The sequence below is a fragment of the Gymnogyps californianus genome, unplaced genomic scaffold, assembly GCF_018139145.2.
Source record: "Gymnogyps californianus isolate 813 unplaced genomic scaffold, ASM1813914v2 HiC_scaffold_99, whole genome shotgun sequence".
NCBI lineage: Eukaryota > Metazoa > Chordata > Aves > Accipitriformes > Cathartidae > Gymnogyps > Gymnogyps californianus.
In genome coordinates, this window is record NW_026114492.1 from 172,508 (window position 1) to 193,834 (window position 21,327).

General features: G+C 42.5%; 1 protein-coding gene across 1 annotated transcript; it reads right to left on the reverse strand.

The window, feature by feature from the left end:
- Positions 1 to 324: 324 nt before the first annotated feature.
- LOC127029297 (E3 ubiquitin-protein ligase RNF38) lies at positions 325 to 20,934 on the reverse strand (the record flags this gene model as incomplete). Its single annotated transcript, XM_050914860.1, has 7 exons — positions 325 to 469; positions 5,546 to 5,645; positions 6,776 to 6,897; positions 8,377 to 8,461; positions 10,439 to 10,545; positions 11,695 to 11,856; positions 20,764 to 20,934. Coding segments are annotated over 7 exons (810 nt in total), but the record flags the coding sequence as incomplete, so codon positions are not given.
- Between the last annotated feature and the right edge of the window lie 393 nt (positions 20,935 to 21,327).

Consider the following 21,327-nt stretch of genomic DNA (forward strand, 5'->3'; position numbering starts at 1 on the left):
TCAAACCCCCCCCCCCATTCATGCCCACTCACAGTATCTGAAGGTAGATTGCTATGTTGTTCGGAGCTACCACTTTTTATAAGAGCACATGTTAAAAGATCATGTCCACTGTAATCTCGCAGCAACACTCGGAACGATCACACAAAAACCAGGAAAAGTTAGTGCACACACAAAATTAAGCTAAAAAAAGTCTTTGGAGTTCCAATCACACAGTTAGTATAGCAATTCCACAATTGTGAAGACTAATTATAAGCTTTATAATTGATTAAGTCGCACAGTGCAAAGAAATGTCCATTGACCCTTTTGTTTAAAGGGAATGCTGGAAGCCACATGGGTAAGTTCAATGGATAGTTCATATATACATGTGACCAGGAACACCCAAACCAGATTTGTGCTCTTAGATTAGTCATTCTGAATCACGATGCACTTCTGAAGCATCAGCTCTGCAAATTGGGCAGGTACGATTTGCCTGTAAAACCAGAAATAAAAGAAAGTTTAATGCACTGACAAATACACTCGTTACGGTAACAGTGTCTGCAACCCAGAAACAAAATGAAATTGCCTCTCGCAGTGATCAAGAGTACCCAAAAGGGACAAAAAAAAAAAAAGATAAACCCAACATGCACCCATTTTCTGTTACTTTAGAGTATGTGAAAATGACCTAAAAGTTTTGTAAACTCAAAAGAAAAATACAGCAGGCAGAGAAACCCACCATCACTAGAGAAGCAAGACAGAGGTGGAAAAAAGTGCCCTATATTAGGGCATCCTAGTCTTACTAGCTCTTTGTCATGAATCACAGCTTTTTAGGCTCTCACTACCCTGTTATCCCAGCAGAAGAGCAGAAGTCTATCATGCAGGCTTGGCCAAAGCTTGAAAGCTGAGCGGGGGGGGAAAAAGAGAAGGGTTTTTAGTAACAGGCACAACACACAATCTGACTAAACAGCTCCAAAGCTGAACACGCATAAAAGTTTTAAGTTAGCCCTTCGGTGAAAAACTTGTTGAGAATACACAGATTCATAAAATAATTCATGTTGGAATGATCCTCAGGAGGTCTCTAGTCCAGCCTCCTGCTCAAAGCAGGGTCAGCTGTAAGGTCAGACCAGGTTACTCAGGGCTCTCTTCCATTAGGTCCTGAAAATATCCAGGATGGAGGCTGCACAGCATCTCTGGACCCCTGTTCGACTACTTGTTCTTGTGTCATGAAATTAATTCCCCTTCACATCTTAACATAACTGGTGTAAAGATGAATTAGGTGCACATAATGCATCATAGGCTGCAATGTATATCCTCTCTTAACTTGCTATTCCTTCAGGCAAGCTAACTTTCTGTAACGTAAGAGCTGCACAATGAACTGAAATTATCATAAGAAACATTAAATAGAAATTTTCTAGCTGAAGTGAACCACATTTAGAAGAAAAGAATTTACAGCCTGAGCCTTCAGGGTGTATACAGGTCATGTTTCCAAGTTTTTCTTTAGAACTATGACTAAATCCTGCTTTTAAAAAAAAAGATTTCTCATGTATTCCTTTGACTCAAGGAGTTAGGATATCAATAAACAATCAGATATTGTGAAACATGATAAAATTGAGAGTTGAAAAGACTGACAAGCAAAAAGGATAATCTCTCTTGTTAATCTTGTCCCATTCACTGTTTAACCTCTCTTTCATGAATCTTCAGCCTTATTTAACATGGATTTTTTTCTCACTGTAGTCTAATATATAGGCACATAATTCAGTATAAAATAGGTTTTCCTCTGGCTATCTCATATTGCCTGAAAAAGTCTATGTAGGGTTTTATAACTATAGGACAGGCAAAAATCCAAATTTCATATGTAGACAAGTCAAAGCTTGCTTTGATGCCTTCTATTGTTGCATCACCAGCTTGTAATGGAATAGTAATTTTTACTAAAATTTACCAAAAATAATGTGTTTCCTTGCACAGTTTCTCAACATGGGTTGTGAATTTAAAGTGCAAAAGTTATTTTACTCCACTCCCTAAACACAGTCAAAAACTTTGTGTTGACGTAGTGTAACTGTACTCCCTTTAGGCTCAGATTACACAAATCTTTCAATTAAAGAGAAACCTGCCCAGTTGACACTGTTATGCTGATGTGTTTTTTCTAAAGTCAGTCATCCTTTAGCCAATATTAGTGTTAAAAGTCAGCAATTTCTAAGCTTAGTTAGAAGCATCAGCACAAAATTGCCTCACAAATACTACAGTTCACTTCAGATTACTAAAAAAAAGAATGCCCCAAAACTGTTTTTTTTCCCATTTTACTGATCTCTAAGGGCTATCATCTTCACTACCCTTTGATTGCCAATTGAAAGTGCTTAAAGTAACATAAGAACTGCCATACTGAGTCCAACCAAAGCTTCATTTAACCAAATACTCTGAATTGAACAGTGACCAACAGCAGGTGCATAAGAAAGAGCATACATGATATTTCCCTGATACATTCCCCTACCTTCCAGCAGTCTGTGGGTCAAGTGCTTTTTGATCCAGATGCAATGTCTTTGCATCAACAACCCTGGGAGGAATTCTTTTTTTAAATCTTATCAACCTTCACAGAATTTCAGCATCCATCACGTCGTGGTGTGCATGACATTCAATGGTCCTAGTTCTCATTTCAGAAGAAGGAGCAAGCTATTGTTCCTTGTTTACGTTCTCTCCATGCCACACATAGAATCATAGAACATCTCAAGTTGGAAGGGACCCATAAGGATCATCGAGTCCAACTCCCTGCTCCTCACAGGACTACCTAACACTAAACCATATGACTAAGAGCATCATCCAGACACTCCTTGAACTCTGACAGGCTTGGTGCCATGACCACTTCCCTGGGGAGCCTGTTCCAGTGACCGACCACCCTCTCAGTGAAGAACCTTTTCCTAATGTCCAATCTGAACTTCCCCTGATGCAGCTTCATTCCATTTCCTCGTGTCCTATCCCTGGTCACCAGAGAAAGGAGATCAGCACCTCCCCCTCCGCTGCCCCCCTTGAGGAAGTTGTAGACTGTGATGAGGTCACCCCTCAGCCTTCTCTTCTCCAAGCTGAACAAACCAAGTGACCTCAGCCATTCCTCATAAGTCTTGCCCTCGAGACCTTTCACCATCTTGGTCGCCCTCCTCTGGACACACTCTAATAGTTTGATGTCCTTATATTGAGGTGCCCAAAACTGCACACAGTACTCGAGGTGGGGCCGCACCAGTGCAGTGTAGAGTGGGACAATCACCTCCCTCAACCGGCTAGCTATGCTGTGCTTGATGCACCCCAGGACACAGTTGGCCCATTTGGCTGCCAGGGCACACTGTTGACTCATATTCAGCTTGCCATCGGCCCAAACCCCCAGATCTCTTTCTACGGGGCTGTTCTCCAGCCTCTCGTCCCCCAGTTTGTATGTATAACCAGGATTACCCCACCCCAGGTGCAGAATCCAGAACTTGCTCTTGACTGCTCTTGACATGACTAAGCCTTATGCAATTATATGGTTTAACAAGTCCAGTGTGGAAACATGCTTCAGCCTTGCCCCAGACCACAGACATGAATAGCAGGGGACTGGAAAATATTCTGTACTGAAACTTGCATATATGTTAATTTGAGTTAGTTGACAATCACTGTATAAAACAGTCTAAATAAATATCTATGAATGTTAACATGCTTTAAAAAATATATTTCAAGCTAGAACAATGTCCTGGTTTCGGCTAGGACAGAGTTAATTTTCTTCCTAGTAGCTGGTATAGTGCTGGGTTTTGGATTTAGTAGGAAAATAATGTTGATGATAACACACTGATGTTTTCAGTTGTTGCTAAGTAGTGTTTATACTAAGTCAAGGATTTTTCAGCTTCTCATGCCCAGCCAGCAAGAAGGCTGGAGGGGCACAAGAAGTTGGGAGGGGACACTGCCAGGACAGCTGACCCAAACTGACCAAAGGGATATTCCATACCATATGATGTCATGCCCAGTATATAAACTGGGGGGAGTTGGCTGGGAAGGGCGGATGGCTGCTCAGGAACTAACTGGGCATCGGTTGGCGAGTGGTGAGCAATTGCATTGTGCATCGCTTGCTTTGTATAGTCTAATTCTTTTAGTATTACTATTGTCATATTATTATCATTATCATCATTATCATTATTTTTCATTCCTTTCTGTCCTATTAAACTGTCTTTATCTCAACCCATGAGGTTTTTTTTTCCCGATTCTCCTCCCCATCCCACTGGGTGGGGGAGGAGTGAGCGAGCGGCTGTGTGGTGCTTAGTTGCCGGCTGGGGTTAAACCACGACAAACAACCAGATGTTTACAGTCATCTTGTTGATTCTCAGACATGTTCTCCTACAGTATTCTGAACCCAAGCACATATTTCATTCAAATAAGTTCTACTGAAAAGAAAAGAAAAAAAAAAAAGAGCAGTGTTGTGGAAATATTTACACCAGTCCTAGATTCTGTAAAAGCTTTAGAATATATTGGGTAGTCTAACCCAAAGTTGTTTTCAGATTCCTTTTTTTTTTTAAATCCTATCATTATTCATGATGCTTCATTCGCCAAAAGACTACTGCCAATATCAAATCCAATACTTCACTTTATGCACAGGATATTCTACTGTATGCATGAGGCAGTCATTTCCTTGACTTTATAAAGCCTAGAAATTATAGGACCAAGTATAATTATAGGACCAAGTATAATTATAGGACCAATTATTTATCCAAGTAAAAAATGTGTATTCTCTCTAGGAATACATTTGTCAGGAAAGCATGAGAACTTTTTTATTTTTAAAATATACCTTAAAATGATGCAACATAAGATTGCATCTATAATTCTCTAGGAAATGTTTGACATGCTTCTTTCACATAGGACTGTGAAATATTTGATATTGCAACACGGACTACAGACAGATTAAAGTAAATCTGAATAGAATTTTTAAAAATGTGATACAAGAAAGGAATGAATACCTTATTAGCAGTAGGTCTGGATAACACAGCTTGTACAGATGTCTCCCTATATATCATCTTCTAAACTGTATTCCTATCCTTCTCACCTTCTGTACCACTGCTATTCTATCTGTCAACTTATTGCGCTGTCCTGCTTCTAGGTCTTCCCCCCAACTTGTTTTGAAAGAATATCTCATAGCATGCATAAAGCCATAATTTCATGCTAAGTCTTTTTTTTTTTTAAATATCTCTCAATCATGCCTTATAAAAATAGATACTTTTTTATTTGCCTGAGGAATTCAAATTCATAGTGATAGGAGGGATTCTTATAGGAGTGCTTTCTACCAGTGAAGATCATTCTCCTCATATTCCTTTTAAAATGACCCTATTCCAATTATTATTACAAATAAATATCTTTTGTTAATCGCTAAAAAAGAATATTTCTATAGCGTAAGGAGACAACAAAAAGAAGATAAATTCAGCTTGTGCCCTTTTTTGTTACTTCAGAGCCTAAATATTAAAAATGAGAAACAAGAGATGAAATGCAGTAGAAAACTAAAGAAAAAATGAAATTACAAACTAGGACATTATAAATTGCATCCAACACAGATTTTATTTACCTTAAGCCATTTATCAACACACTTGGCATGAAACTCGTGGTTACAGGGTAAGACTCTAAGTAGCTGCCTTGCCTCAAAGTCACACATACACACTACACACCTAAAAAAAAGACAGCAAATATCTATAAACTTTCCCATTTAATAACAACAATTTCTATTCTATAGGCAACTTATAAGGTGTGTCTGCAAAAGGTTTATTTTAAAACCACTGGAGTATCTACAGTGATCAAACTTTTGTGGGTATAGATCTCTAGTGGACCAGTGTAAAATGAGAATTGTTTTTGTTTTGTTCACCATGGTTTCAAATCCCAAAGCAGACAAGGGCTCAAACTCATACCTATGGGAGTTCACTGGCCCAAGCAGTAAATAGATTATATTACCATAATTCAAAATACTGGAGTTCATGCCTGCTGATATAAACAGGTAGTACAAACCCTATAGCATATTTCTTTCAGTTTTAACTTTAATTTTAGCTATATTAAAATAAAAAACAGAAAACTTGCTTTGAGTATTTCTCAAAGCCATAATTGATTAAAGATTACACACATTTTTACTATGAAAAATTTCTCCTTAAATTACATCTATATTCTATTGTACATGTTTTATAAACACATTTCTTCCCCAGGGACATCATCAACTTAAGTTCTCTGGTACTTTTATTTTTCTTATTCCCTACTATGTTAAAAATAACATTGAAGATTGCTCTAAGTGGAAGATCAGAGAAAAAATATCTTCTGTTCAATTTCAAACATTTGACAGCACTGTATATCACTTTCACTGCCTCCCACCTATATCTCATTTCTCTGTTATGTAGATCTTTCAAACAGAATTAGTCTTAAAAATAAGAAAATATAACTGTGAACCTCAAAGACTGTCAAAAGCTCTTCCAGGAGCACTTGAAATTTTAGTAATTGGAAAATATTTCAATATAGGCTGAATTCCAAGTTGATGATGGCCATTTAATATCTAGTATGCCAAACAAAAATTTGGAAAACTTTTTAAAAATACTGAATAACTAAATTTGAACATCTAACTGAAGTGAGACTATGCAGAATTTTAAAGCCAAGATAAATGATATCTGATTTGAAAAATGGTTTAAGAAAAATTATCTTTTTTATTTGAGTGCTTTTAGAGCACTTGTGTTACAGTATTTGCCTAGTTGAGGCTGCAGCCTGAAGGAATGGAAACACAGTCATGTAAAGTATGTAAATTTGAGATAGATGTACTTACAATGTCTGTTCCGATTGATGATTGCTTGGATTGAACCTGTAAGATGGAAGCTGTTCAATGTCTGCCTTTGTCAGTCCTCGAGGTTTGGCTTCTCCTAGACGTTCTGCCAAATTCAGCAGTGCCTACAAAACAAGGAATTTGGACTTTTTAACATTCATTGCTCAAACAAGCTCCAGCTCTACCAGAAGTGATTTCTTCTGCCATGTCACTATCCCACCAGGTAGCACAACCCACCTCTCCATCAAGACACTTTTAGTCTTGCTTCTCTCTCTCTACAACTGCAAGCACTATGGAAAGATGTCTTTCAAAGTTTGATCATTGATGAATCCTTCTGAACTGCATAAGATAGTATCTTTGGGATTTCCAAATATCCATGACCTAACTGTTAATCACTCCGCAGCTGTATTCACAGCTTGATACATGTTTTGCTTTGGAAATGAACCCCCTTCCCCCATCCCACACACAGTAGTGTGAGTAACCAGAAGAAAATGTTGACAAACTTGCTTTCTAGGAATATGCAATGAGCCTAGCTCTATGTGGCCAAGAGTTTAAAGGGACAACTTTTGACTCCCATACCACTTCTTGGGCTAACTGAATTGACATGGAGATTTTATGCTGAACCTTTGGAAACAAAGGCATGACATCAAACTGAATAGAGACACTTTCTGATTAAATTTTGTACTTGTTCATACAGGTAGAACACTGTACCTAAGTGCTCCTCACGTAAATAATTTCTGCTCCCTCATGAAGGGCTCCAGAAAAGCATCAGTATCATCAACTTGATAGAGAACTGAAGCACAGAAGTTAAGAGATTTGATGAAAGGTGCAAAGAGTACAGATACTCAAATAGCCCAAAACCTGGAGCCCAACATGTCAGTTACAATATGATACTTTTAACTAGCACAAGAAGCATTATAGGAAAGTTTGTCATTGCACTGCTATGCAACTGCATAAATACACAGCTCTGAGCAGAAGCAAGGAGAAATAGATACATGAGGAGGGGTAGGCAGCAGCTGAGGTTTTCTGAACAGAATCTGATGGGAATCCAACAGCCTGAGAAGCAGCAAGGACAAGAGTTGGGATCAGCCCTCAATTATCTAAGACACCACTGACATTTTATTTCAACATATGTGACTTGCTGTACTCTCCTTATTATCAAGAGAAAATATATATTAAGAGATTCTTGCCAACATCACATTTACCTGAATTCATCCTATAATGGTAACACTAATCTGTAAAGTTAGCAAGGCACATAAAAAGCACTAAGTTATATCATATTCAAAAGAATAAGATATTTATGCTCAATATTTAAAAATCAAGCAAAATGCAAAAAGAAGAGTCACATCTAGAATGGAAAGTTGAGGAATTTAACCATCGCTAATCTGAAAGGATAGATTCTGGGGAAAGGCAATAGATACAAAATAAGAGTGTTTCTAACATCCAGTGTTAGAAACTAGTATGAAAAAAATGTTTCTAGATTCTGTCTTCATAAACATTACATTTATTTAATCCCGTTTTTGTCTTTGAAAAGCAAAAGACCATTTAAGTTCATGTATTGAGTTAACCTCTGCCTCTCATGAATTTGTACTTCACACACTAACCTCATAGTTTTCTACCTCTCCATCTTCCACGTCCAACTCAAAACTGAAAGCTGGTCCAACTGCAGGTGGCACTGGAAGCACTGATCTGCCAGAAGAACAAACAGCAGTAAGACTCAACATCTTCCTGAAGGAAAGCATGCAAACATATGGCAGAGGTAGAGTTATGTTATTGATCCTTCTTAAATCAACAAATTCTAAGAATCAGTAAAAAGGTTAAATTTGAAATTAAGAATTAAAATTCAAAGTAAAGGAGTCAAAGGAAAGCTAATTGCGCCACTTTTTGATACTCGCTGTATTGCATTTTTAAATTGCATGTATATTGCTATGACAACTCATACTTACAGTAAGGCTCACTGTTATTACAGAAATTAATCTCTTGATAGCCTGCATCACAGAGTTAATATTAATATTGAACAGAGTTTCTGGTTTTAAATTTGACTTATTTAAATAGATAGAATATCAACAAAGATAAATAACCCAAGTTCACTTAGCTCCCCAATACAAAAGCATTCAAGCACTCGAATAGAATAGAATAGTTCAGTTGGAAGGGACCCACAACGATCATCTAGTCCAACTGCCTGACCACTTCAGGGCTGACCAAAAATTAAAGCATATTATTAAGGGCATTGTCCAAATGCTTCTTAAACACTGACAGGCACGGGGCATCGACCACCTCTCTAGGAAGCCTGTTCCAGTGTTTGACCACCCTCTCGGTAAAGAAATGTTTCCTAATGTCAAGTCTGAACCTCCTCTGACGCAGCTTTGAGCCATTCCCACGTGTCCTGTCGCTGGATACCAGGGAGAAGAGATCAGCACCTCCCTCTCCACTTCCCCTCCTCAGGAAGCTGTAGAGAGCAATGAGGTCGCCCCTCAGTCTCCTTTTTGATAATACACATAACAAAGATAATTACAACATAGTACTGGACCAACTTCCACATTGACAGCAGACCCAACTATACATTCCCATATAACATGGATTTGGCCAGAGAAGAACCTCTTCAGATATAAAGGCAAGAGCGCGCCATTTTTCTGTTTCTTCTTTTAACTTGAAAAAGCATCTCCATCCCAAGATAGTAATATGGGTCAAAGTTTAACGCACAACCATAGAAATAAAAAATCCACAGCACTATAAATGTCATCTAATTAAATTAATCAGGAATGATTGTGACATGCTGTCCCTGAGTAGACAGGCAAGCAGCTATAACATCAGAGCAGACTTTGTCAGAATGCACAATGCAAAGTTTAACAACTTCACTGAATCATATATCCTGGTGCTATTTTGATGCAAGTCAAACTGCAGAGTTAGAAACTATAGATGTTGTGGCAAAACAACAAATGACAAAGTTGGATTATCTCCCTGTCAATGACACCTTTAAAATAAATCCTCATTTTCTAAGCATTTTGTATTAATTTCAAAAACGGAACCTACAGAGAACAATAAATTCCATGTCACACATCTAAACTACAGCAGACGGGATCTACTTTAAAGGTTACTGATAATCCCTTAATGTTACTTCTCCCATCCCTTCTCTTCCAGAAATGGTTAATCAGGTGCAGAAGTTCAAAAGCTGTAACAGATTATCAGTTCAGAAAACCCCCCAAACTGAAAAACGCACCCGCACCCACACCCACACCCAGAAGGCTCCCCTCATTATGTTTCAGTAATTAAGAGTAAATTGATTTGCCTGTTTTGGTTTTTTTTTGTAAGGACTGTTAGATCTTTATCCTACATAAGTAGACTTTAAACTATTATCCAAGAACCAAGTGTAACCATTCTACATTGAACATCTTTAATGAGATTTCAACAGAAAGAAGAGGCATAGCAGAGCCCAAAACTACATTATCATCAAACTGTTCACTTGTACTTGTTTTTTCCTTGCTTAGGTATGTATGCTGTTCAAATAGACTGGAAACTTTAAATATAACAAGTTTTCTTATTCCTTGGGATTGTCTGAACTGTCTGTACACTGTGGTAGAGCCAAAACATAAAAAAAAATTGAGGGGATCAACTAGCTTAGAGAGTTATTTAGTAGTCTATGAGTACAATGTGCTTTGGACTTACAGCACATATGGTAATAGGCTGGGATGGTACGAGTGTGGTGGTATTGGTTGCTGTGATCGGTATCTACTGCGCCCTGTGAGTCTTCGAGGCATAAAAGGTGGGTAAGGCTGTAAAAAGGAAGAAAAACTTCAATATTTTCTTGTCTTATTTAATAATGAAATTAAATGAAAAGTGAATGTTGAAATACATTTTAAATAAGGCATTATCCAAAAAAATCCAGCCCTGTCCAAGCCAAAAAATACCAGCCTTTTCAAACAATTGTTTTGACCGACAAATCTCATCAGTAATATACAATTATACTATCTTGCGGGAAAAAAGTAACAATGCTAACCAGAAACCCTTGCAAGCTAGCTAATAAGCATTTTGTAAGGCTTAGCCTATATACGGGCTGGTTTGGACAGGCAGGACTTGAATTGGTGAACATGCTGCAAACCAAAAGCTGAGGGCTTTCGACCTGGCGCAATGTGCTGGCTTGTGCAGCTGGCTGGGTAGGAATGAGAGTTTTAAGCAACATATATACAGGAGTTCTTTCACTGGTATAAGCCAAATATCCATTAGGGGGCACTGCCAGGATGCTCCACATCAAAACCACTTTAAATAAAGAGCAAGGTTTAAAATTAATAAATAAAGAAATCACATTCAGAGTTGGGCTCGATTACATTCACTTTTGGGAAGAGAGGCTGTAGCCTTTCAACTGCATACAGATATAGTGCCTAAAGAGACATTCAAGTTTACAGCTTCAACACATTCTTTCCATAGGAGAAAAAGACTATTTTCCTGTTTCGATTTGCATGCAAAGCTCTTTAGTTTACTTACATAAGTCCTCAGTATGACTGTTTAAAACATCTTGCACTGTCTACTAAAATGGGAGCAGGTAAAGAATTGTAACTTAGACGTAAATAGTATTTTTCTAAAAATACTCAATAGTGAAAAAAAATGTTAGCAGATTTTTAGAACCAAAATTCACACACCACTACTGAAATGATATTCAGAGACCTTGAGACATTTACTTTTATGAAAAAAGATCGCTCAAAGATTTTGTTAGCATGTTTTCATTCTTCCAAGTTTGAGCCCTCAGACTATATGAAGTCAGTCTAACCCTAAAAACCAACCACCCTGACTTTCCACAGCTGCAGCCACTAATGAAATTCAATTGCAAAAATGCCATTTTTCAATAAAATGGTTATAACTTAGAGTAAAGATCAAGAACTTGAACTCAGCATGCATGAGGATGTAGTACAAAAAGCAATACTTACAACTCCAAATGAAACCTCTTGGTGTAAAGGATCATGGGTTAAGAACTGGATAGGAGCTGAGGAAGTCAATGTTGGTGGATGAGTTGATGGAGGGTAGGTAAAGCTTCCTATAGGAAGATGTTCTCCAAGCAGTTCTACTTCATTCTCTATCCTTTGAAGTGGCTAAAAGAAACACAGGGTTTGTTGTATTAATAGAAAACCAGTTTTTAAAATTTATTTTTTAATACCAAAAAACCACAACTCCAATTATATGTTCTGAGGAGTTGTGGAAATTTTATGGAGTTGTACTGGGTATATGTGGCAAGGTTTTGGTAGGGGGGGGGCTGCAGGAGTGGCCTCTGTGGGAAGAGGTAAGGGGCTGCCTTGTGCCAGACACAGCTAGTTCCAGCCGGCTCAGCAATGGACCCACTGAAGGCCAAAGCTGAGCCAATCAGCAGTGTTGGTGGTGCCTCTGTGAAAAACTATTTAAGAAAGGGCAAAAAAAAAAGCTGGATGGAGAGTAGGAGGGAACAAAAAAGAGTGAGAAACATTAGAGGGAACACCAAGGTCAGAGAAGGGGAAGGATGAGGAGGAGGTGCTCCATGGCACCAGAGTAGATACTCCCTGCAGCCCATGGAGGACCCACTCTGGAACAGATTGATATTTCCCAAAGGAACTGTGGCCCATTGAGAACCCATGCCAGAGCAGATTTTCCTGATAGGACTGCAGCCCATGGAAGAACCCACACTAGAGCAGATTTTCTTGACAGACTGCAGCCCATGAAGAACCCATGCCAGAGCAGAGGAAAGGTGTGAAAAGGAAGGTGCAGCAGAGAATGACTGCTATATACTGACCATAATCCCCCACCCCTCCTCCCTCTTGTGCCGCTTGGGCAGGGAGAGGAATCTGGAGGAGAAGAACTACTAGCAGTGGATGAGGACTGAGTCAGGGATTGATTACTTGAGAGAACTTGACCCATACAAGTCCATGGGACCAGATGGACTACATCCAAGGGTGCTGAGAGAACTGGCCGATGTCCTTGCAAGGCTGCTCTCTAACATCTTTAAAAGGTTGTGGAGATCAGGGGGAGATCCCTGACAACTGGAGAAAGGCAAACATTGCATTCATCAACAAAAAAGGCCAAAAGGACAATCTGGGAAATTACAGGCCAGTCGACCTTACTTCAGTCCCTGGGAAAATCATGGAGTGAGTCCTCTTGGAACGTATTTCTGGGCACATGGAAGAGGGAACAGTCAGCATGGCTATACCAAGGGAAAATCAACCAGATTGTCTAGTATGATAAGGTGACTGGATTTGTGGATGAGGGGAGAGCAGTGGATGTCTTTTACCTGTCCTGGTTTCAGCTGGGACAGAGTTAACTCTCTTCTTAGTAGCTGGTACAGTGCTGTGTTTTGGATTTGGTGTGAGAATGATGTTGATAACACTCTGATGTTTTAGTTGTTGCTAAGTAGCGCTTATCTTAAGCCAAGGACTTTTCAGTTTCCCCTGCTCTGCCAGCAAGCAGGTGTGCAAGAAGCTGGGAGGGAGCAGAGCCGGGGCAGCTGACCCGAACTAGCCAAAGGGGTATTCCATACCATGGAACGTCATGCCCAGTATATAAACAGGGGGGAGTTGGCCGGGAGGGGCGGATCGTGGCTCTGGCATCGGTCAGCGGGTGGTGAGCAACTGCATTGTGCATCACTGTTCCCCCCCTCCTTTTTTTGTTATATTCCTTTTCATTACTATTATTATTATTATTATATTTCATTATTACTATTGTTAGTATTTTATTTTACTTTAGTTATTAAACTGTTCTTATCTCAACCCACGAGTTTTACTTTTTTTTCCTTTCTGGGAGGGGGGAGGGGGAAGCGGCTGCGTGGTGCTTAGTTGCTGACTGGGGTTAAACCACGGCATTACCTCAACTTTAGCAAGGCTTTTGACACTATCATCTCCCACAATATTCTTGTAACCAAGTTCGGATGTTACAGTCTGGATGGGTGGACAACCAGATGGATAAAAAAATGTTTGGATGATCAGGCTTAGATCATAGTGGTTAATGGGTCATACTCTACCAAGATGCTGGTAACAAGTGGTATACCACAGGGACCTATCCTATTTAACAACATTATCAATCACCTAGAAGAGACAGAGTACTTGCTCATGAAGTCTACAGCTGATATCAAATTGCGGAGAACAGTCCATACACTGGAAGGTAAGGCTGCCATACAGCAGGACGTGGACAAACTGGAGAAATGGGCCAACAGGAACCTAATGATATTCAACAAGGACAAATGCCAAGTCCTGCACCTGGGAAGGAAGAACCCCTGGCAACAATCCAAGCTGGGAAATGACTGGCTGTGAAGCAGCTCTGCTGAAAAGGCCCTGGGGCCCTCGGTAGACAGCAAGCTGAACATGAGCCAACAGTGTGCCTTGGCAGCAAAGGCAGCTAGCAGTATCTTGGGCTGTATTAACAAACAGTAGCATAGCCAGTAGATTGAGCGAAATGATTATTCACCTTCTACTCAACAGTTGTTAGACCTCATGTAGAATACTACATCCAGTTTTGGGCACCCAAATACAAAAAAAAAGACACTGTTAAAGTAGAACAAGCTCAAAGGAGGGCCACCAAGATGGTCAGGGGACTGGAGTATTTGTCCTATTAGAAGAGCTTGAGGGAACCAGTTTTTTCTGCCGGGAGAAGAAAAGGCTTGGGGGAGGGGGAAGGACACCTAACAGCAGCCTTCCAATACCTGCAGAGATTTGATCAAGAAGATGGAGCCAGGCTCTTTACAGTGGTGCATGGTGGAAGGACAAGAGACAATGGGCATAAGTCAAAACAAAAGAGGTTCCAGCTAAATACAAAGAGAAGCTTTTTCACCATGAGGATGGTCAAGCAGTGGAACAGGAGCCTAGAGAGTTTGTGTAGTCTCCATCCTTGGAGGTTTTCAAGACCCAACTGGAAAAAGCCCTGAGCACCCTCACCTGACCTCATAGTTGATCCTGTTTTGAACAGAAGGTTGAACTAGAGACCTCCTGAGGTGTCTTCCAACCTGAATTATCCTCTGATCCTGTGATCCTATGATCCCTTTCATCAGACTGTATATATAAGGCAGCAACTTCCTTAATAGAGACATGTTCTCAAACTGAAGAAAATAGTTCTACTTCACTACCATAAGGAATAATTGAAGGCACACTGATGTATGAAGAATTAAGAAGTTTCTTACAAAAACAACTCAGCATTTCCGTGAAGCAAAAATCTTGATTATAAACACCATGATTTATACTTATAAATAATCTATTGCCATGTTTAGGCTAGACACATTATCTTGAAGCTATACTTTTGCTATTAGGAAAGATCAATTCAAATCTCAGCTCATTTTGGTCTCATTTTTCAGGAAAACCTTAACTCTACTATTTCACTAATTCACCCTTCTTTTCCCAGTACTGAATTCCACATGCTTCAAAACAGTCAGATATGATCGCCAAGGCGATCAGCTCCGGTGCAGGCGCGTTCCGCAGCGGGGCGGGGGATCGCGACGTGCAAGGGGGGTTTCCTGAGCCGGGGAAACGCCAGGAGAGCGCGGAGACCTGCCAGGAGCCGGCAGCTCTCACGAGAGCGAGCGGATGACGAGGCATGGGCGGGGCCAGGAGTAACGGCGGCCACCCCCCACTCCCACAAAAGGCAGCCCTAGGGAGCGCTAGCGACTAGGAGTGTTGCGATCAGGACGGGCAAACAGGGCGCGGTGCGTCAGCCAGGGTGTGGCGCGGCAGTTCGCACGGGAGGGCTCCTCTTCGAAGGAGGGACATTCCACTGGCCGAGTGGAGAGGCTTGAAGTACACATAACCCAGCAACCAGGCACCGTTCTGTGACCATCTGCACAGGTCAAGGGCACTCATCCTACCTGACCCTCAAGGCAGAATGGTGGGCACTCGTCTGAGAGCAAAGGCTGCAGCTCCGGCTGGGGGGTCTGCACCATCTACCCCAGCAGTGGCCGATGCCTCCACCCAGACAGAGCTGCTGAAGGGAGAGGCTGCAGTGCAGACCTCGGACTGCGGGAAGTGCCTAGACCTTTCTCCTGGGGCAGGGACAGGCAGCAGACCTGCCTGCAAAAGGTGTGCCCAGGTGGAGGACCTCCTGCAGCAGGTGGCTGAGCTGCAGGAGGCAGTGAGAAGGCTGCGTAGCATCAGGGAGGCTGAGAAGGAGTTCGATAGCTGGTTCCAAGTGTGGTCTGCAGTGGACCCACAGCCAAAAACTCCCCCACTGGCACACACAAAAGGGAGGGGGACCAATAATGCAGAAGAATGGAAGCTTGCAACGGCAAGGACCTGCAGGAGGAAGGGACTTCCCCCGAAGCCTGAGGTGCCCTTGCAGAACCGCTTCACCGCTCTGCAGACTGAAGAGGAAAGACCCGTCGCATCAGGAGAGATGCTGGAGCTGAGTAAGGCAGCCCAATCTGCTCCCCATATAACAACCAGTGCAACTAAGAAAAGGCAACGGGTGATAGTAGTAGGTGACTCTCTTCTGAGAGGTACGGAGGCACCCATTTGCTGATCTGACGCACTCTCTAGAGAGGTGTGCTTCTTACCAGGGGCTCATATCAGGGATGTCACCGAGAGACTACCAAGCCTCGTACAGTCCACTGACTATTATCTGCTGCTGTTGTTTCACATGGGCACCAGTGATACAGCCAGGAGCAGTCTGAGGAGTATCAAGAAGGATTACAGAGCCCTGGGAGCAGCGGTAAGGGACTCTGGAGCGCAGGTAGTTTTTTCATCAATCCTCCCAGTCAAAGGGAGGGGGTCTGAAAGGGCCAGTCAAATCTGGCGAATCAACAAATGGTTACGGGACTGGTGCCACAGCCAGGGGTTCGGCTACTTAGACCGTGGGACTTGCTTTGAGAAACCTGGTCTGCTGGGGGCTGATGGGGTCCATCTGTCAGAGAAGGGGAAGAGCATCTTTGGTCGTAGGCTTGCCAAGCTGGTGAAGAGGGCTTTAAACTGAAGTTGCCGGGGGAGGGGAACCTCAATCCACCCCACTCCTACCAGTCAGCACAAAGGAATTCCAGCCACTCCAGCCAGTAAGTCAGCTTCATTGGGGGCCCAACTTAAATGCCTGTATACAAACGCACGTAGCATGGGGAATAAACAAGAGGAGTTAGAGACGTGCGCACATCTGCAGGGCTATGATCTTATTGGCATCACGGAGACGTGGTGGGATGGCTCCTATGACTGGAGTGTTGGAATGGAAGGATACAGGCTCTTTAGGAAGGACAGGCAGGGAGATGAGGAGGGGGTGTCACCCTCTATGTCAATGACCAGCTGGAGTGCATGGAGCTCTGCCTGGGGATGGATGAGGAGCCGACCGAGAGCTTATGGGTCAGGATTAAAGGGAGGGCAGGGACAGGTGACATTATAGTGGGGGTCTGCTACAGGCCATTCGACCAGGAAGACCGAGAGGATGAGGACCTCTATAGACAGATAGGAGCAGCCTCCCATTCACAAGCCCTGGTCCTCATGGGGGACTTGAACCACCCCAATACCTGTTGGAGGGACAACACAGCAGGGCATAAGCAATCCAGGAGGTTCCTGGAATGCATTGATGACAACTTCCTTCTCCAAGTGATGGAGGAGCCAACGAGGAGAGGTGCTATGCTGGACCTTGTTCTCACCAACAAGGAGGGGTTGGTGGGGAATGTGAAGCTCAAGGGCAGCCTTGGCTGCAGTGACCATGAAATGGTGGAGTTCAAGATCCTTAGGGCAGCGAGGAGGGCGCACAGCAAGCTCGCTACCCTGAACTTCAGGAGAGCAGACTTTGGCCTCTTCAGGGATCTGCTTGATAGAGTACCATGGGATACAGCCCTGGAGGGAAGAGGGGCCCAAGAAAGCTGGTTAATATTCAAGGATCACCTCCTCCAAGCTCAGGAGCGATGCATCCCAACAAAGAGGAAGTCAGGCAAAAATGCCAGGAGGCCTGCATGGATGAACAAGGAGCTCCTGGACAAACTCAAACACAAAAAGGAAGCCTACAGAGGGTGGAAGCAAGGACAGGTAGCCTGGGAGGAAAACAGAGAAATTGTCCGAGCAGCCAGGGAACAGGTTAGGGCTTAAGCCAAAGCCCTGATAAAATTAAATCTGACCAGGGACATCAAGGGCAACAAGAAAAGCTTCTATAGGTACATCGGTGATAAAAGGAACACTAGGGAAAATGTGGGCCCTCTCCGGAAGGAAACGGGAGACCTGGTTACCCGGGACATGGAGAAGGCTGAGGTACTCAATGGCTTTTTTTGCCTCAGTCTTCACCAGCAAGTGCTCCAGCCACACCACCCAAGTCACAGAAGGCAAAGGCAGGGACTGGGAGAATGAAGAACCGCCCACCATAGGAGAAGATCAGGTGGTTCGAGACCATCTAAGGAATCTGAAGGTGCACAAGTCCATGGGACTTGATGAGATGCATCCGAGGGTCCTGAGGGAACTGGCGGATGAAGTGGCTAAGTCACTCTCCATCATATTTGAAAAGTCGTGGCAGACTGGTGAAGTTCCCACTGACTGGAAAAGGGGAAACATAACCCCCATTTTTAAAAAGGGGAAAAAGGAAGACCCAGGGAACTACAGGCCAGTCAGTTTCACCTCTGTGCCTGGCAAGATTATGGAGCAGATCCTCCTGGAAACTATGCTAAGGCACATGGAAAATAAGGAGGTGATTAGTGACAGCCAACATGGCTTCACTAAGGGCAAATCGCACCTGACAAACTTGGTGGCCTTCTACGATGGGGTTACAGAGTTGGTGGATAAGGGAGGAGCAACAGATGTCATCTACCTGGACTTGTGCAAAGCATTTGACACTGTCCCACATGACATCCTTGTCTCTAAATTGGAGAGACATGGATTTGATGGATGGACCACATGGTGGATAAGGAATTGGCTGGATGGTCGCACTCAAGGAGTTGCGGTCAACGGCTCGATGTCCGAGTGGAGACCAGTGACGAGTGGCATTCCTCAGGGGTCGATATTGGGACCAGTGCTGTTTAACATCTTTGTCGGCAACATGGACAGTGGGATTGAGTGTACCCTCAGCAAGTTTGCCAACGCCACCAAGCTGTGTGGTGCGGTCGACACGCTGGAGGGAAGGGATGCCATCCAAAGGAACCTTGACAGGCTTGAGAGGTGGGCCTGTGCAAACCTCATGAAGTTCAACAAGGCCAAGTGCAAGGTCCTGCACATGGGTCGGGGCAATCCCAAGCACAAATACAGGCTGGGGGATGAGTGGATTGAGAGCAGCCCTGTGGAGAAGGACTTGGGGGTATTAGTGGATGAAAAACTGAATATGAGCCAGCAATGTGCGCTCGCAGCCCAGAAAGCCAACCTTATCCTGGGCTGCATCAAAAGAAATGTGGATAGCAGGTTGAGGGAGGTGATTCTCCCCCTCTACTCCGCTCTGGTGAGACCCCACCTGGAATACTGTGTGCAGCTCTGGGGCCCCCAGCATAAGAAAGACATGGACCTGCTCAAGCGGGTCCAGAGGAGGGCCATGAAGATGATCATGAGGCTGGAGCACCTCCCCTATGAGGAAAGGCTGAGAGAGTTGAGGTTGTTTAACCTGGAGAAGAGAAGGCTCCGGGGAGACCTTATAGTGGCCTTCCAGTACTTAAAGGGGCCTACAGGAAAGATGGGGAGGGACTCTTTATCAGGGAGTGTAGTGATAGGACAAGGGGCAATGGTTTTAAACTGAAAGAGGGTAGATTTAGATTAGATATTAGGAAGAAATTTTTTACGATGAGGGTGGTGAGACACTGGAACAGGTTGCCCAGAGAAGTTGTGGATGCCCCTTCCCTGGAAGTGTTCAAGGCCAGGTTGGATGGGGCTTTGAGCAACCTGATCTAGTGGAAGGTATCCCTGCCCATGGCAGGGGGGTTGGAACTAGATGATCTTTAAGGTCCTTTCCAACCCAACCCATTCTATGATGATTCTATGAAAGTCATCTTGTGGAAGCAAAGGAAAAGGAAAATTGTTTCCCCATTCTGCTGAACAAACTTTAAATAGTCAGCATTTTTAAGGCAATAATTCTTCTAGTAAGACTTGACAGCAAAAAATCAAGCTATCGAACAGAGCTAAAAGTTAACAAGGGAGCCTATTCCTGAAGCTAAATTAGCAATCTAAGTTAAGAAAGAAGCCCCGACATTTTCTGAGGAAAGACATTCTGATTACCAGAGAAAACTATGCAGAACCATTCCAGCATGACTATAATGAAATTATTACAATAGTGCCAACACCTGACATTTAACACAGCAGTATTTGTTACTGCTCAAAATAGTCTGAGCAGTATTTGTTAGTAATACTGAAATTATTTTGTATTTCTGTATTAATGAAATATTGGTAGAGCTCCAAAGAAACAGGCATAAAGGTGTCTGGCAGAAGATTAGTAAGTAGAAATTACAAAATGTAATTTTTTCCCTCATGTCCAAAATAGCATCTTCTCTCATGTTTGCATAAGCCCTATTATGAAGGCATTAACTTTTCAGCCAAGTTTGTTTAAGTGAAAAGAGTCAATAATTTCCATAAGCAGGGGAGAAAAGAGGCTCCAGTAGGCCGTAGAAGGTTTAAGTAATACTTTTCACACTAGTGTTCAGGGGGGATACAGTGGTCACTTTAAACTGTGAATTAATGTGGTAGAAGCATGCAATAGAAATAATGCTTTGTACTTTCTGGTCTCTCTACAAAGTTTTTTCTCTGAGACCACTGCTGCACTACACTTAGGTCTCTATATTCTCTTTTATTTTCTGGAAGAACATCACCTGCAGGAGCAGTACATGAAGCAAACTTATGTCAGACTGACAGGAGTACAGGCCTCCATGGAAATGGAGTGGGCAACAGTTGAGGAAATTGTAAGAGAATCAAAATGAATTTCAAAACAATACTTTTTTTTTTCCTTCAGACTAAGTCTTGCTCAGGTAGCACTACTACAAAACCCTATTACTTTAAATCAGATCCATTTGTTCTCTCAACCAGAATGTTATTGGAAGGACAAGACCATTATTTGCTGATCAACCCCCAAATATTTTAGGAGAGGGGATAAGAAGCATTACTTACTGAACGTGACTGCTGTGCTTGGAAGGGAACAAATTGCCCTGGAGGTGGCAGGTGAGACGGGTGGTGCGGAGAGAGGTGAGGAGGATGCAAAAGGAATGGGTCGTTAGAAATCAGAGGTGGGAACGCTGCATATGGTACTGGTAGATGTTGGACTGAGCACGCCTGAAGCATCTGAAAGAAAATGAACATTTTTACATCTAGAGTGAAAGGGGATTATTAAATGAAAGCAGTCTGCTTACCCTTAGCTTACAAACACAACCCACACAATAATTCATTCAGAAACTCAATGAACAATGATTCTAGTACAGAACAGGGTCTAAAAGTGTGATGCTACCAGCTACACTTTTAAGGTGCTGTCCTGGTTTCGGCTGGGACAGAGTTAACTCTCTTCTTAGTAGCTGGTACAGTGCTGTGTTTTGGATTTAGTGTGAGAATGATGTTGATGATAACACCCTGATGTTTTAGTTGTTGCTAAGTAGCACTTATCTTAAGCCAAGGACTTTTCAGTTTCCCATGCTCTGCCAGCAAGCAGGTGTGCAAGAAGCTGGGAGGGAGCAGAGCCGG